We start from the raw sequence: 14679 nt of genomic DNA on the forward strand, positions 1-14679 counted from the left end.
ATGTTGCCTCTTGTTTTATTAAAAAAAACAACACAGAATATGAGATATTTCCCACATAATACATGATGGAGGGATGTGACATTGTTTTATATCAGAGTCTTTTATATCAAGACATTTCTCAAAAGTAGAATATGATCAGGGTGACTTTTGAACACTGGAAATAAATCATGTATTCATCCCGGCAGTAGCCCCCGTGGCATTCAAAATTTCCCTGGAATTTTTTAGTTTTTAAGATACACTACTATAACACCAGGGCTAAAAACAAATAAAGCAAGTCAGTCATTTCCTGTTTTGGTTGTGGCTCATCCTTAATAATGTATGTCAGCTCTGCACTTTTGTGGCAATTCTACCTAACCCTGGGACAACAGTGAACATACACAACATACTGTATTGCAGATAATAAATCCCTGACAATGGCCTTACCTTACCTACACAAACATTATTCCATTTTATTCAATGGTTATTTGACAAGATATATCTCTTTAATTTTGGGATATGGTGTTAACAACATATCTAAATGTCTCCTATAAATATATCTTTCTTTCTATGCCAAATACGAATCACTGGAGCCTCCCTTAGCTGGATTTATTTTTGACCATGGTAATATCTCGTGATCTGCTGGTATGATGGCAAATTATAAGCCAAGTCTGTGCAAAACTTGGAAATGAAAGTTGATCCTGGAGATGTTCCTAGATTTCCCCCCCATTAAATCATTTGTCTGTCAGTCAATCAGTCTCAATCAGTCAGTCAACATATCAAACCCTTCTACTCAAAAACTGCATCTTTTCCATTCCTTAAAGTAAAATGGTATTTAAGAGGAACATATTTCTGGTGTTAAATTATCTGAGTTGGCAGTCCTTTTAAAGTCTGTTCCCAGGAGACACATAGCACTTGTCCAGTGTTAATGGAAAGACCATGAGCCTGATTTTTATTTCAGATATCTGAGATTTGTATATCCTGTAACTGTACACCAGTGACATTTCGATGCTTCTCCAAATTGAAAACTCATTACTGGCTGTAATATCAAAATCAACAGGAGACAGATGCCTACCATAAACTGTGTCAACTTGAATTCATTACACTTTCTAGATTTATTGGAATAAATAATCCACAAACGATGCAGTGCACTTTTGCAATTTACCATTGGGTATGCTGTGGACATTATTGGTGTATTTAGTATTCATAAGCACAGACAAGTTCCAAAGCATATCAAACTAATAATAATGTAATTGGTTACTGACAGTACTATTTCAATTATGAATTTAATATCATATCATAATATAATATCATATTTATTTTGAAGATTGTTTCAGAGGTATTTAGAAGTAATTGTTTCAGAATACAGGAATTTGAGTTACATATAAACAATGTGATATAAATATAACATAAATTAAGATATGTGACAATATCTTATTTTTTTAGTATATTTAATTACACTCTGTACTTGGTGTAATTTGTCATACATAATGAGAATATTCATTAAATCAAATCAAATATCCCTAAATATTGATGGTGTTATATTGTATTTGTTTCTTAATGGAATAAAGAACTAAAATATATTTGTATTTTTAATACAGCTTTGTAAAATGTTAAATATATATGTAGAAAATGAAACATGCTTATCAATTCATATGCACTGAGCATATCACTATCAAGCACCAAGGTGTCAAGCATTCCTGACCAAATTGAGATGGGCACTTATGCTGAGGAGGCAGACTCGTCATATATATAAAAACAGCAACTCCGAACATCAGCTCAAACTGATAGGCATCTCAGACAGGTGAGTGCAGTCAGCTATCCCTATATCATGTCTCTATCACATCTTTATATGGTATCACTTTTAATGAATATGTGTGCTTCAGCATTTCACTTTTCATATACTTAACTTAGACTACTTTTATATTAGGATTTTTATGTTAAATTATTGGTCTAATCTTGGATAAAACTACAAAACACTGAAAGACTTACACTACCTAAAACTTTGTTTTATAGAATCTTGACATACACAGGATACCAAGGAATTTCTGTCTCTTCAGTTGAGGTAAAGTCTTCATTGTAAACACAAAATAATGGAAATGAGTACAGGTTCTGTTTCAAACGCTCAATTTATGTTTAACTCTATCATGTTTTCAGTCTCCATTAAAGTGCAACCATGAGCACAGACGCGGAGATGGAGCAGTATGGCGCTGCGGCCATTTTCCTCAGAAAACCGGAAAAGGAGAGAATTGAGGCCCAGACTGCTCCATTTGATGCCAAATCAGCCTTCTTTGTGGTTGATGCTGAGGAGATGTATGTCAAGGGTAAACTTGTGAAGAAAGAGGGTGGCAAAGCCACAGTTGAGACAGACGGGGGAAAGGTATGTGATTAATTATACAATTATACAGTAATTACACAATTTGAAATTAAAATTTTACTTTTTTAACCAAAACATCCCAATCTACTTGGATCTAAGACCTTTTTTTATGAAGATTTAATTGAAAAGATAGCTTAGTAAAGCAATTACTGAAGGAGGTAAGCTAAGTGAATAAATAGTTGTCCATCCATTTCATCAGATGCTAACTGTGAAAATCGATGTTATCTGAATGATAAAACTATATACAAAATACAAATATCTTTACAAAATACAAAATATCTTTGTAAAACAATTTCTTTGAAATATATTTCCTACTCAGATGGTCACTGTAAAAGAGGATGACATCCATCCAAGGAACCCCCCAAAGTTTGATAAGATGGAGGACATGGCCATGATGACCCACCTTAATGAGCCATCTGTGCTGTATAACCTCAAAGAGCGTTATGCATCATGGATGATCCACGTAAGTTTTTCATTTGATTGAACGGGTATACATGTAAATATCCTTTATGTCTACAAGCATTCAAGTATTTTTTATTTTCTACTTTTACAGACTTACTCTGGGTTGTTCTGCGTTGTCGTGAATCCCTACAAGTGGCTTCCTGTGTATGATGCCACATGTGTAGGAGCATACAGAGGCAAGAAGAGGATTGAGGCACCACCCCACATCTTCTCCATCTCTGACAATGCCTATCAGTTCATGCTCACTGGTAAGGTCAACATTATTATTAAAGTTTCTAAATAAGAACTGAGAGACTTTATCTTAAACATAAGTTTATTGCAGCAGCTTTTTAAATTTACCTAAGATGACGAGTGTATGTTTGAATTTCAGATCGTGAGAACCAGTCTGTCCTGATTATGTGAGTATTACACAAACTGTCATACTAAATCTCAGTAAACTTTAGGATAAAGAAGCTGAGTCTTGACAATGTATCCCTTCTACGCTAGTGGAGAATCTGGTGCAGGAAAGACTGTCAACACCAAGCGTGTCATCCAGTACTTTGCAACAATTGCAGCTATTGGAGCAAAGTAAGCTGAACCATCACCTGGTAAAATGCAGGTAAAATATCTTATGAAGAATTTGACAGTTTGTTATTTATATTGTATGTTTTGGAGATTAAATTTATGTAACTCAAATCTTCTCTTGCAGGGCTCCCTTGAGGACCAAATTGTTGCAGCCAACCCTCTGCTCGAGGCCTATGGTAATGCCAAGACTGTGAGGAATGACAACTCCTCTCGTTTTGTGAGTAATACAGGAAATATATATTTTTTTTGGTTTTGTTTAGTTTTTTTGTTCCCAAATTATACAAAACTTATCTTATTTCTATAATCTGTGTCTCTAGGGTAAATTCATCAGAATCCACTTTGGTTCCTCTGGAAAGCTGTCTTCAGCTGATATTGAAACATGTGAGTTCCAACCACAGAGTAATTCAATAATATTTAAATTTAACAATATCTGTGCAAAAACATGTGAGAATCTTTTGAGTTTTAGTATAGATATATGAGAATGGTCACATTTCCCTGAAGGAACAACCTTGTGTTTACACATTCAGAAAAGGCTTTGTTTCAGTATTTGGTTCGGAATGGGGAAGCTGATAAATAAAATAAGACATGGTAAGGTTTGCATAACCAGAGATTTGATTTTAAGTTTAAAGAAGACAAATTCTTATGTTATGTTAAAGCTTTTGCATGTAGTGTAGCTGTGACCAAGGTACTATATATGAGTGGGCAGCTTGCAAGTGATACATACAATCACACGGTAACTGCCTTCCTAACAGCACTTAACTACTATAGCACTATAACACATAGGGCTTATAATGACTATCATCAAATGAAGCTACAGTTTGCATGTGCGTTTGTTTGTTTTTCGGAGTATGTACATTATGTGTGGAAATGTATTACACTTGTATTCCATGTTTTTAAATTCTCCAATTGAATGTATTGCTCTTAGATCTGCTGGAGAAGTCTCGTGTGACTTTCCAGTTGTCTGCTGAGAGGAGCTACCATATCTTCTATCAGCTGATGACAGGCCACAAGCCTGAGCTTCTGGGTATGTTAAAAGATGTCTTGAACTTAAAATTGTAACAATACTACAGACAGTATAAAAACATTTTTTGTGTTTGCTCTTCTAGAGGCTCTTTTGATCAGCACCAACCCCTATGACTTCCCATTGATCAGTCAGGGTGAAATCACTGTCGAAAGCATTGATGATGTGGAGGAGTTCATTGCAACAGATGTAAGATGACAAATGCAGGTACTTAGTATACTGAGGAAAATATGTCAAATACCAATAACTTTACTTCATTTACATTGCAGACCGCTATTGACATCTTGGGCTTCACTGCTGAGGAGAAGATAAACATCTACAAGCTCACTGGAGCTGTGATTCATCATGGCAACATGAAATTCAAGCAGAAGTAGCGTGAGGAGCAGGCTGAACCAGATGGCACTGAGGGTAATTATCAACATCATATTGCTCTCATCTAAGTTTTCTGATGTGGAAATACTATTCAAGTCCAAGCACTCATTGTCTTTCTTTCCATCAGACGCTGATAAAATTGCTTACCTTTTGGGCCTGAACTCAGCTGATATGCTGAAAGCTCTGTGCTACCCAAGAGTCAAGGTCGGAAATGAAATGGTGACCAAGGGGCAGACCGTTCCACAGGTAATGAAGAGAAAATGTAATTCCAGAAATATTTAATATAAAATAATGTGTTACTCTGGGGACTTTTCAATGCTAAAATCCCAATTTCTAGGTCAACAATTCCGTTATGGCTCTGTGCAAGTCTGTCTATGAGAAAATGTTCTTGTGGATGGTCATCCGTATCAATGAGATGCTGGACACAAAGCAGGCGAGATCATTCTTCATTGGAGTGTTGGATATCGCTGGATTTGAGATCTTTGATGTAAGTTTGAAAAAATATCAGAGCAATTTGAAAGTTTAACACAATATTGCAATGAAATTAAAGATCTTCCTGTAATTACAGTTCAACAGCTTGGAGCAACTCTGCATCAACTTCACCAATGAGAAACTGCAACAGTTTTTCAACCACCACATGTTTGTCCTGGAGCAAGAGGAGTACAAGAAAGAAGGCATTCAGTGGGAATTCATTGACTTCGGTATGGACTTGGCTGCCTGCATTGAGCTTATTGAGAAGGTAGGTAGCCATTCAGTTAAACGAGACTCATTTTTTCATGTGCAAATGGTTGCTTCGACAGTTTAAGTTTTAACATGAAGTGTAAATTCTTCTCAGCCAATGGGCATCTTCTCCATCCTTGAAGAGGAGTGCATGTTTCCCAAGGCCTCTGACACAACTTTCAAGAACAAGCTACATGATCAGCATCTTGGCAAGACCAAGGCCTTTGAGAAGCCAAAACCAGCAAAGGGCAAGGCTGAGGCTCACTTCTCCCTGGTGCACTATGCTGGTACAGTGGACTACAATATCAGTGGCTGGCTGGACAAGAACAAGGACCCCCTGAACAACTCAGTTGTTCAGCTCTACCAGAAGTCTTCAAACAAACTACTTTCCTTCCTTTATGCAGCTCATGCTGGCGCTGACGGTAAGAAATAAGAGTGAGCAGAGTAATCATAAACGCTAATATCCAGTGCAGATGGTGTGGACTATTCTTCTAGAATACTGCATTTATACTGCAGACAGTTATCTGTTGTATGAAAAATGCCCTATATTTTAATTTATTTTCCACTGATAATGTTACCACATACAGAGGAACATGGATAAAGAAGCATTTATTGTATGCTTTGAGCAGGTGATTGTGCAGTTTGTTGTACAGTTGTACAAGTTGTAGTACATTTGTAGTTATAGGTAAGACTTGCTTCAGGCCTGGTAATGGCTGGTAACTACTCACAATAGTGAGTAGAGCAATCAGAAACTCCAATATCCACTACATATGTTATGCATCATCCTACTAAACACCTTTGTAATCTAAGGATTTCTCTGTTAATGGCATAAGACAGTGAGCAGCACGGTTGAAATATCTCTTTTTAGTAAGCTATAAGCATCTGATGAATAAGTGCAGGTTACGATGTTACATCAGGTGCACTATTTGAAGTTATAGTTAAGATACTGTGTCCTTTCCACTTGGTTCAGGCCATAGCAAGATGATGATAGCCATTTTCAACAAAAAATAAAACTTAAGCAATTATAACACTATCATTTATTCAGTCTCATTAATAAGATTCAATGTTTTACAAAACAGAGGCTTCTGGCAGCGGCAAGAAGGGTGGTAAGAAGAAGGGTGGTTCCTTCCAGACTGTATCTGCTCTTTTCAGAGTATGTATTACTTCGTACTTTTGTATAACAAGTACAAATCTCATATTCAAACAAAAATAATGTTTGACCTATCAACTCATGATGCTGATCCACAGGAGAACTTGGGCAAGCTGATGACCAACTTGAGGAGCACTCATCCTCACTTTGTGCGTTGCCTGATTCCCAATGAAACAAAGACCCCAGTTAAAAAGCGCACATTCCTGGCTTTTCCGTTATATATTACACACTGATACAAAGACATATTTCAAATCATATAAATTGCAACTTTCAGGTCTTATGGAGAACTTCTTGGTCATCCACCAGCTGAGGTGTAACGGTGTGCTTGAAGGCATCAGAATCTGCAGAAAGGGCTTCCCCAGCAGAATCCTCTATGGTGACTTCAAGCAGAGGTATGTACAGTATTCATTGTCAGAGAGTCGTAATTTAAGTATAATTTATACTATAATTTCAGTATACGTATCAAAGTAATGGTAAACAAGACAGAAGTGAGGCAGATATAAATAACAACACTATCTCTTGCAGATACAAAGTTTTGAATGCCAGTGTCATCCCTGAGGGACAGTTCATTGACAACAAGAAAGCTTCAGAGAAGCTGCTGGGCTCCATTGATGTGGACCACACTCAGTACAAGTTCGGGCACACAAAGGTTCATTCTCACAACTTCATCACTAGTGTACTCTAGTATGCATGTTTGCTTCAATTACTTACTTTCATTCATTTTAATGAAAAAACACAGGTGTTCTTCAAAGCTGGTCTGCTGGGTGCCCTAGAGGAGATGAGAGATGAAAAACTGGCTACATTGGTGACCATGACTCAGGCTCTCTGCAGAGGATACCTCATGAGGAAGGAGTTTGTTAAGATGATGGAGAGGAGGTAGGATTTTCAAATAATACTCTGGACTGTACTGTCCAATTATATAAATATTTTTCCTAAATAGTTAGGGTCAGCATTTCAATGAAATCCCATTGAGGAAGTAATTACACAATATCTGTGATTATTTTTTCCAGGGAATCCATCTTCAGCATCCAGTACAATATCCGTTCATTCATGAATGTGAAAAATTGGCCATGGATGAACCTATACTTCAAGATCAAGCCTCTTTTGAAGAGTGCTGAGACTGAGAAGGAGCTCCAAAAGATGAAGGAGAATTATGAGAAGATGCAATCAGACCTGGCTACTGCCCTGGCCAAGAAGAAGGAACTGGAGGAGAAGATGGTTTCCCTGCTGCAGGAGAAGAATGACCTGCAACTGCAAGTAGCAGCTGTGAGTAGAGAACAGAAATATAAGTGATATTGGGTCAATTGAAAAAAAAAACTATACAGTTGGATCCTTTTCAGTCAGATGTTCTGTGTGTGTCTTAATACTAATAATACCACATATATGCTCAAACTATAGGAAGTTGAGAACCTATCAGATGCTGAGGAAAGGTGTGAAGGGCTCATTAAGAGCAAGATCCAACTTGAGGCCAAACTCAAAGAGACAACTGAGAGACTGGAGGTTGAAGAGGAAATCAATGCTGAGCTGACTGCCAAGAAGAGGAAGCTGGAGGATGAATGCTCTGAGCTGAAGAAGGACATTGATGACTTGGAGCTCACCTTGGCTAAAGTGGAGAAGGAGAAACATGCCAAAGAGAACAAGGTTCAGTTCATTTAAGTTGAAACTTAAATATATGTACATTCATTTTTTAGATATATGGTTGACATTAAAATGTGCCTTTCATACAATTTTCAGGTGAAAAACCTCACAGAGGAGATGGCATCTCAAGATGAGTCTATTGCCAAGTTAACCAAGGAGAAGAAGGCACTCCAAGAGGCCCACCAGCAAACACTGGATGATCTCCAGGCAGAGGAAGACAAAGTCAACACTCTGACCAAGGCCAAGACAAAGCTGGAACAGCAAGTGGACGATGTAAGTAAACAATTGCTTTGCGCCTCTTTCGTGATGTTTTATTGTTCAGTTATAATTGACAAGTGCTATGTCCTAGCTTGAGGGATCACTGGAGCAAGAGAAGAAGCTCCGCATGGACCTTGAGAGAGCCAAGAGGAAGCTTGAGGGAGATCTGAAACTGGCCCAGGAATCCATCATGGATCTGGAGAATGAGAAGCAGCAATCTGATGAGAAAATCAAGAAGTAGGTTTTTCTTTGTTTTAGCTTACCAATTCTCTTTTCAGCATCTCACACATTACACTACAACAACAGTATAAACTATGACAGTGAAAGCTTTCTTGGTCTCCCCAACTAGGAAAGACTTTGAGATAAGCCAGCTCCTCAGCAAGATTGAGGATGAACAGTCCCTGGGTGCTCAGCTTCAGAAGAAGATCAAGGAACTCCAGGTAACATTATTTTACATGTATTGTAAACTGAGTGGATCAAAAACAAAATGCTCTAGTCAACAAGCATTCCTGATGTTACTACCTTCAAATGTAGGCTCGCATTGAGGAGCTGGAGGAAGAGATTGAAGCTGAGAGGGCTGCTCGGGCTAAGGTTGAGAAGCAGAGGGCTGACCTCTCCAGGGAGCTGGAGGAGATCAGTGAGAGGCTTGAGGAAGCTGGTGGAGCAACAGCCGCTCAGATTGAGATGAACAAGAAACGTGAGGCTGAGTTCCAGAAGCTTCGTCGTGACCTTGAAGAGTCAACCCTGCAGCATGAAGCTACTGCAGCAGCTCTTCGCAAGAAGCAGGCTGACAGTGTTGCAGAGCTGGGAGAGCAGATTGACAACCTCCAGCGTGTCAAGCAGAAGCTGGAGAAGGAGAAGAGCGAGTACAAGATGGAGATTGATGACCTCTCCAGCAACATGGAGGCTGTCGCCAAAGCTAAGGTTAGTGGCTTGTTTATAAGTAACAGATATAAAAGCACATATACAACAATTGTTAGAAGAAATAAGAGTGTAGAGCGACTCACCCCTGTGCTTAAGTCACTACTGACAATTCAGTATGTATTCTAAATATATATCTTCTTTTTCATAGGGCAACTTGGAGAAAATGTGCAGAACTCTTGAGGACCAGCTGAGTGAACTCAAAGCCAAAAATGATGAGAATGTTCGCCAGTTGAATGACATTAATGGACAGAAGGCAAGACTGCAGACAGAGAATGGTGAGTCACTTTTAATAAAAAACTGGTCTGTGGTTGATGTTAAAAAAATCTGGAATTAATACATATGTGGTTATTACAAGTGAATTTTCTCGCCAGATTGAGGAGAAAGAAGCTCTTGTTTCCCAACTGACTAGGGGCAAGCAGGCCTTCACTCAACAGATTGATGAGCTCAAGAGACACATTGAGGAGGAAGTCAAGGTATTACAAACACTGTTTTCTCCATAAAAATAACATCAATTAAATAACGATTAAACAAGCATCTTGTGGAAGATACCAAGAAATATATAATATGATACCCCAACAACTAAATAACATGACATGTTTCAACTTGATGAAGTACTTATTGACACAATATTTTTCTGCTTCATTGGTAAGTTAAAATGTTTTGTCACGTTCAACAGGCCAAGAATGCCCTGGCCCATGGTGTTCAGTCAGCCCGCCGTGACTGTGACCTGCTCAGAGAGCAGTTTGAGGAGGAGCAGGAGGCCAAGGCTGAGCTGCAGCGAGGAATGTCCAAGGCCAACACTGAGGTGGCTCAGTGGAGAACCAAATATGAGACTGATGCTATCCAGCGCACTGAGGAGCTGGAGGAGGCTAAGTACATGAATCATTTCAACTTTTTTATCAATAAATCAGTTTTTCAGCAATTTATTTACCCAACTAAACCAAGCAAATTCTTCTTCACTGCAGGAAAAAGCTTGCCCAACGCCTGCAGGACGCTGAGGAATCCATTGAGGCTGTCAACTCTAAGTGTGCCTCTTTGGAGAAGACCAAGCAGAGGCTGCAGGGTGAGGTGGAGGACCTCATGATTGATGTGGAGAGAGCAAATAGTCTGGCTGCCAACCTTGACAAGAAGCAGAAGAACTTTGATAAGGTAAATATTTCAACTGGAAATCAAAACCAACTTTATCTGAAGAACAGATACCTGAAGTAGTAACCAATCATTTAATTAACCTATACAAATCTAGGTCCTTGCAGAATGGAAACAGAAGTATGAGGAGGGCCAGGCAGAGCTGGAAGGAGCCCAGAAGGAGGCTCGCTCTCTCAGCACTGAACTGTTCAAGATGAAGAACTCTTATGAGGAGGCTCTGGGTCACCTGGAGACCATGAAGAGAGAGAACAAGAACCTGCAGCGTATGTCAACTGTTATCTACGTTTAATGCAAATAATAATTTATTACCAGCTGTGAGGTGTCTAACAATTGTGAACTTTATATTTCCTCTGTAGAGGAGATCTCAGACCTGACTGAACAGATTGGTGAGACTGGAAAGAGCATCCATGAGCTGGAGAAATCCAAGAAGACTGTGGAGACTGAGAAGTCTGAAATTCAGTCAGCGCTGGAGGAAGCTGAAGTAATACAGATCAAAATTATTGAACTGTATTTTCTGTTAAATCAATTTAGTTCATGTCTACTTCATGTATTCAACTATCCTTTCAAGCAAGTTTTATTAACATGTATGTTTAAAATAATCTCAGGGCACACTGGAGCATGAGGAGTCCAAGATTCTCCGTGTTCAGCTTGAGCTCAACCAGGTCAAGGGTGAGGTTGACAGGAAGCTGGCAGAGAAGGATGAGGAGATGGAGCAGATCAAGAGGAACAGCCAGAGGGTGATTGACTCCATGCAGAGCAATCTTGACTCAGAGGTCAGGAGCAGAAATGATGCCCTGAGAGTCAAGAAGAAGATGGAGGGAGACCTGAATGAGATGGAGATTCAGCTGAGCCATGCCAACAGGCAGGCTGCTGAAGCACAGAAACAACTGAGGAATGTCCAGGGACAGCTCAAGGTGAGCAATATTTTATTGCTAAATGAAAAAAATGTTGCAGAGGAAAGACAGTTAACTCCTTTCTTTTTTCATCCTTATCAAGATGCCCAACTGCACCTTGATGATGCTGTCAGAGGACAGGAAGACATGGAGGAGCAGGTTGTCATGGTGGAGCGCAGAAATGGCCTGATGATTGCTGAGATTGAGGAGCTGAGAGCCACTCTGGAGCAGACAGAGAGAGGAAGCAAAGTGGCTGAGCAGGAGTTGGTTGATGCTAGTGAGCGTGTCGGACTGCTTCACTCTCAGGTTTCTTTCCATTCATTCAGAATAAATTAGTGTTCTTGAAAATACATTATATACATTATATTAAACATGACTTGTCTTAAACATTCAGAATACCAGTCTTCTGAACACCAAGAAGAAGATGGAGGCTGACCTTGTGCAAGTTCAGAGTGAAGTGGATGATTCTATTCAGGAAGCAAGAAAAATGCTGAGGAGAAGGCCAAAAAGGCCATCACTGATGTGAGTTTACATTTCAAGAAATGCTTAATGTGGTCTTCATTTATGTGTTCAACAAGTGCTGTGAAGGTTTTTTCAGATGAAAGTGTAATTAAAGACCAATTATAATTTCAGGCTGCCATGATGGCTGAGGAGCTGAAGAAGGAGCAGGATACCAGTGCTCACCTGGAGAGGATGAAGAAGAACCTGGAGGTCACAGTCAAGGACCTGCAGCATCGTCTGGATGAGGCTGAGAACCCCGCCATGAAGGGTGGCAAGAAGCAGCTCCAGAAACTGGAGTCCAGGGTATGAACTGTATATAGTATAGATGCTTGTTCTGTGACGTAAATCAGTCTTCCAATGGGTGAATAAATTCAGCTGTATTTTCTGCAGTGACATATTTTTGATAATTTTTATAAATCATCTATTATCCCATCAGGTGCGTGAGCTGGAATCTGAAGTTGAAGCTGAGCAGAGACGTGGAGCTGATGCTGTTAAAGGAGTCCGCAAATATGAGAGGAGAGTGAAGGAGCTGACCTACGAGGTAATTAATTTTACTAAAAACACACACACACACACACACACACACACACACACGCACACACACACACACACACACACACACACACACACAGGTACTTTGGGTACTGTGAAGTGCCTATTCTCTTTCACTTACAATCCTTTATCTGCGCAGACTGAGGAGGACAAGAAGAATGTGACCAGACTCCAGGATCTGGTGGACAAGCTGCAGCTCAAAGTCAAGGCTTACAAGAGGCAGGCTGAGGAGGCTGTAAGTCAACTACATTTACATGACCAATCATTTGATTTAGAATAATACCATTAACTGTTTTGTAAATAAGTTAATGTAAATTTAAATCTATTCACAGGAGGAGCAGGCCAACAGTCACTTGTCCAGGTTTAGGAAAGTTCAGCATGAGCTGGAGGAAGCTCAGAGCGCGCTGACATTGCTGAGTCCCAGGTCAACAAGATGAGAGCCAAGAGCCGTGATGTTGGAAAGGTAATAATTAAAAATGCAATAATATCTTACAAAAGTTTAAAGATGGGCAATACATTTTATTTGGGATCAGGAGTATTTGGTCCGTATATATGGTGTTGACAAATTGACATTCACATTCTACATGGCATGTAGAATGGCTTGTAGTGGCACATGTATACAACCACTTGTAGAATGACAGTCTTTGAACACCCATTTGAAGTTAAGTGAAAATTTCCAGTAACATTTTAAACCATAATTTCATTTCTCTTGTCTTTTTTTTCAGGGTGAGTCTGCTGAATAAGCGATTGCCTCCAAATGAAGCCATTTGACAGAGTTCATAAAATATGAGCCAACCGTCTAATTCTTTTTACACTGTAATGTTTCAATAAACATTTTGCGTATTACTCAATACTATTCACTCTGTGTATTTATTATTTTAATGTAATGTGTATTCTACAAAATGCTTTCAACACAGCAGCTATATTAAGTGGAGGTGAACCAATCTAAAAAGTTGCAGAAATCCTATCACATCAAATCCCTGCTAAATTGTTTAGTAACTGGTGATTGTATTTTTGAAATATATACATTTGATATGTTTGATTTCGTTTTGTTTTTTTGTCAATATCTGAAAAGATGATTTCTCAGTACAAGATGATGAAAACGTGTACAAATCAGACCAACAAGTCATACTTTGTGCACAAAGGGCAGATCTGGTGCAGGGTACACCAAGTCTCTCACTGAATGACAAAACTTGAACTGCTTATATAGCATGTTGTTCTCTCTAATACACATCTGATAACCTCAAGACCTTTACCTCTATGTTTCACTTTTATGACTTCCACACTCCTAAAAAGGGGTGCATCACTAAATATCTTCTACAAACAACAATATAACCATAAAACCCAGATGTGTAATGGATCCTTTGACATCCTGCTAACCCCAACGGTCAGCAGTTTACCCAAGGTTCACATTCTTAACATCCTTAAACCAAAGTTGCCAACATGCAAAAACAAATACAACCTTACAATATCTATCTAACAGGGCAACAGGCCAGACAGCATCAGTGGGGAAGGCTATGCCATACACCAAAGAAACAAGGGGGTATATTAACTCCCCATCAAAGACAATGTCACAATTCTGCTCCTTCCCATAGCACAGCATCTCAAACACATAGTCACACAAATACATAGACCAACACAAACAAACACAAAAACAAACCAACAGTGTCAACTTTAACACAAACAAAGAAAATATCATGTCACACAACAAAAGAAATCGTACAACATATAACACAGATAAATAATAAAACCAGTTCTCGCATTCCAGGACAATACAGCATCACTATTACCTCAGCACTTATCTATTATAAACTGTATAACTCTATTTCAAATCAGTTATGTATAAGTAACATTGTGTGGTTTCCTTGCTGTGATCCACCAGAACCCTCAACACAATGGCCGCCAGTCTATCAAAAGGAAGGGGGACCGAATCTTATAGAATTGAGAGTGTTAGAGAACAAATGGCTAATGAGAACTTATATCACTCCAGTTAAATTAAATTAATATAATAGCAATATCCCAGATTTGTGTACAAAATTTACTGAGGTGAAGGGGACATTATTTCATTATGTTTGGCAATCCAGCAGAATAAAATTTGTGTGTGTGTGTGTGTGTGTGTGTGTGT

General features: G+C 38.9%; 1 protein-coding gene and 1 pseudogene across 2 annotated transcripts in view; both read left to right on the plus strand.

Annotated features, from left to right (window-relative positions):
• LOC111653723 (uncharacterized) overlaps positions 1–2045 on the plus strand; it is a 4991-nt gene extending 2946 nt beyond the window's left edge. Inside the window, exon 9 of the mRNA XM_023404390.1 lies at positions 2037–2045. Within this exon, the coding sequence (XP_023260158.1) occupies positions 2037–2045 (9 nt within the window). The remainder of the gene's footprint in view (positions 1–2036) is intronic.
• Positions 2046–2137: 92 nt separating this feature from the next.
• On the plus strand, positions 2138–13297 carry LOC111653724 (myosin heavy chain, fast skeletal muscle-like; annotated as a pseudogene). Its single transcript, XR_015437135.1, has 38 exons — positions 2138–2356; positions 2673–2816; positions 2907–3063; positions 3186–3213; positions 3302–3413; positions 3504–3596; positions 3697–3760; positions 4305–4403; positions 4486–4589; positions 4670–4808; positions 4900–5018; positions 5110–5259; positions 5341–5511; positions 5608–5914; positions 6572–6645; positions 6741–6825; positions 6914–7034; positions 7168–7291; positions 7382–7518; positions 7653–7908; positions 8041–8283; positions 8377–8553; positions 8630–8775; positions 8888–8978; positions 9073–9462; positions 9611–9741; positions 9818–9935; positions 10139–10335; positions 10428–10611; positions 10706–10871; positions 10965–11089; positions 11214–11807; positions 11896–12023; positions 12135–12305; positions 12439–12543; positions 12694–12789; positions 12887–13017; positions 13280–13297. The product of XR_015437135.1 is annotated as a myosin heavy chain, fast skeletal muscle-like (transcript).
• Positions 13298–14679: the final 1382 nt, after the last annotated feature.

This window comes from Seriola lalandi, unplaced genomic scaffold (genome assembly GCF_002814215.2).
Source record: "Seriola lalandi dorsalis isolate HSWRI2012SDOR001 ecotype SW California unplaced genomic scaffold, Sedor1 jcf7180002054240, whole genome shotgun sequence".
Classification (NCBI taxonomy): Eukaryota; Metazoa; Chordata; class Actinopteri; order Carangiformes; family Carangidae; genus Seriola; species Seriola lalandi.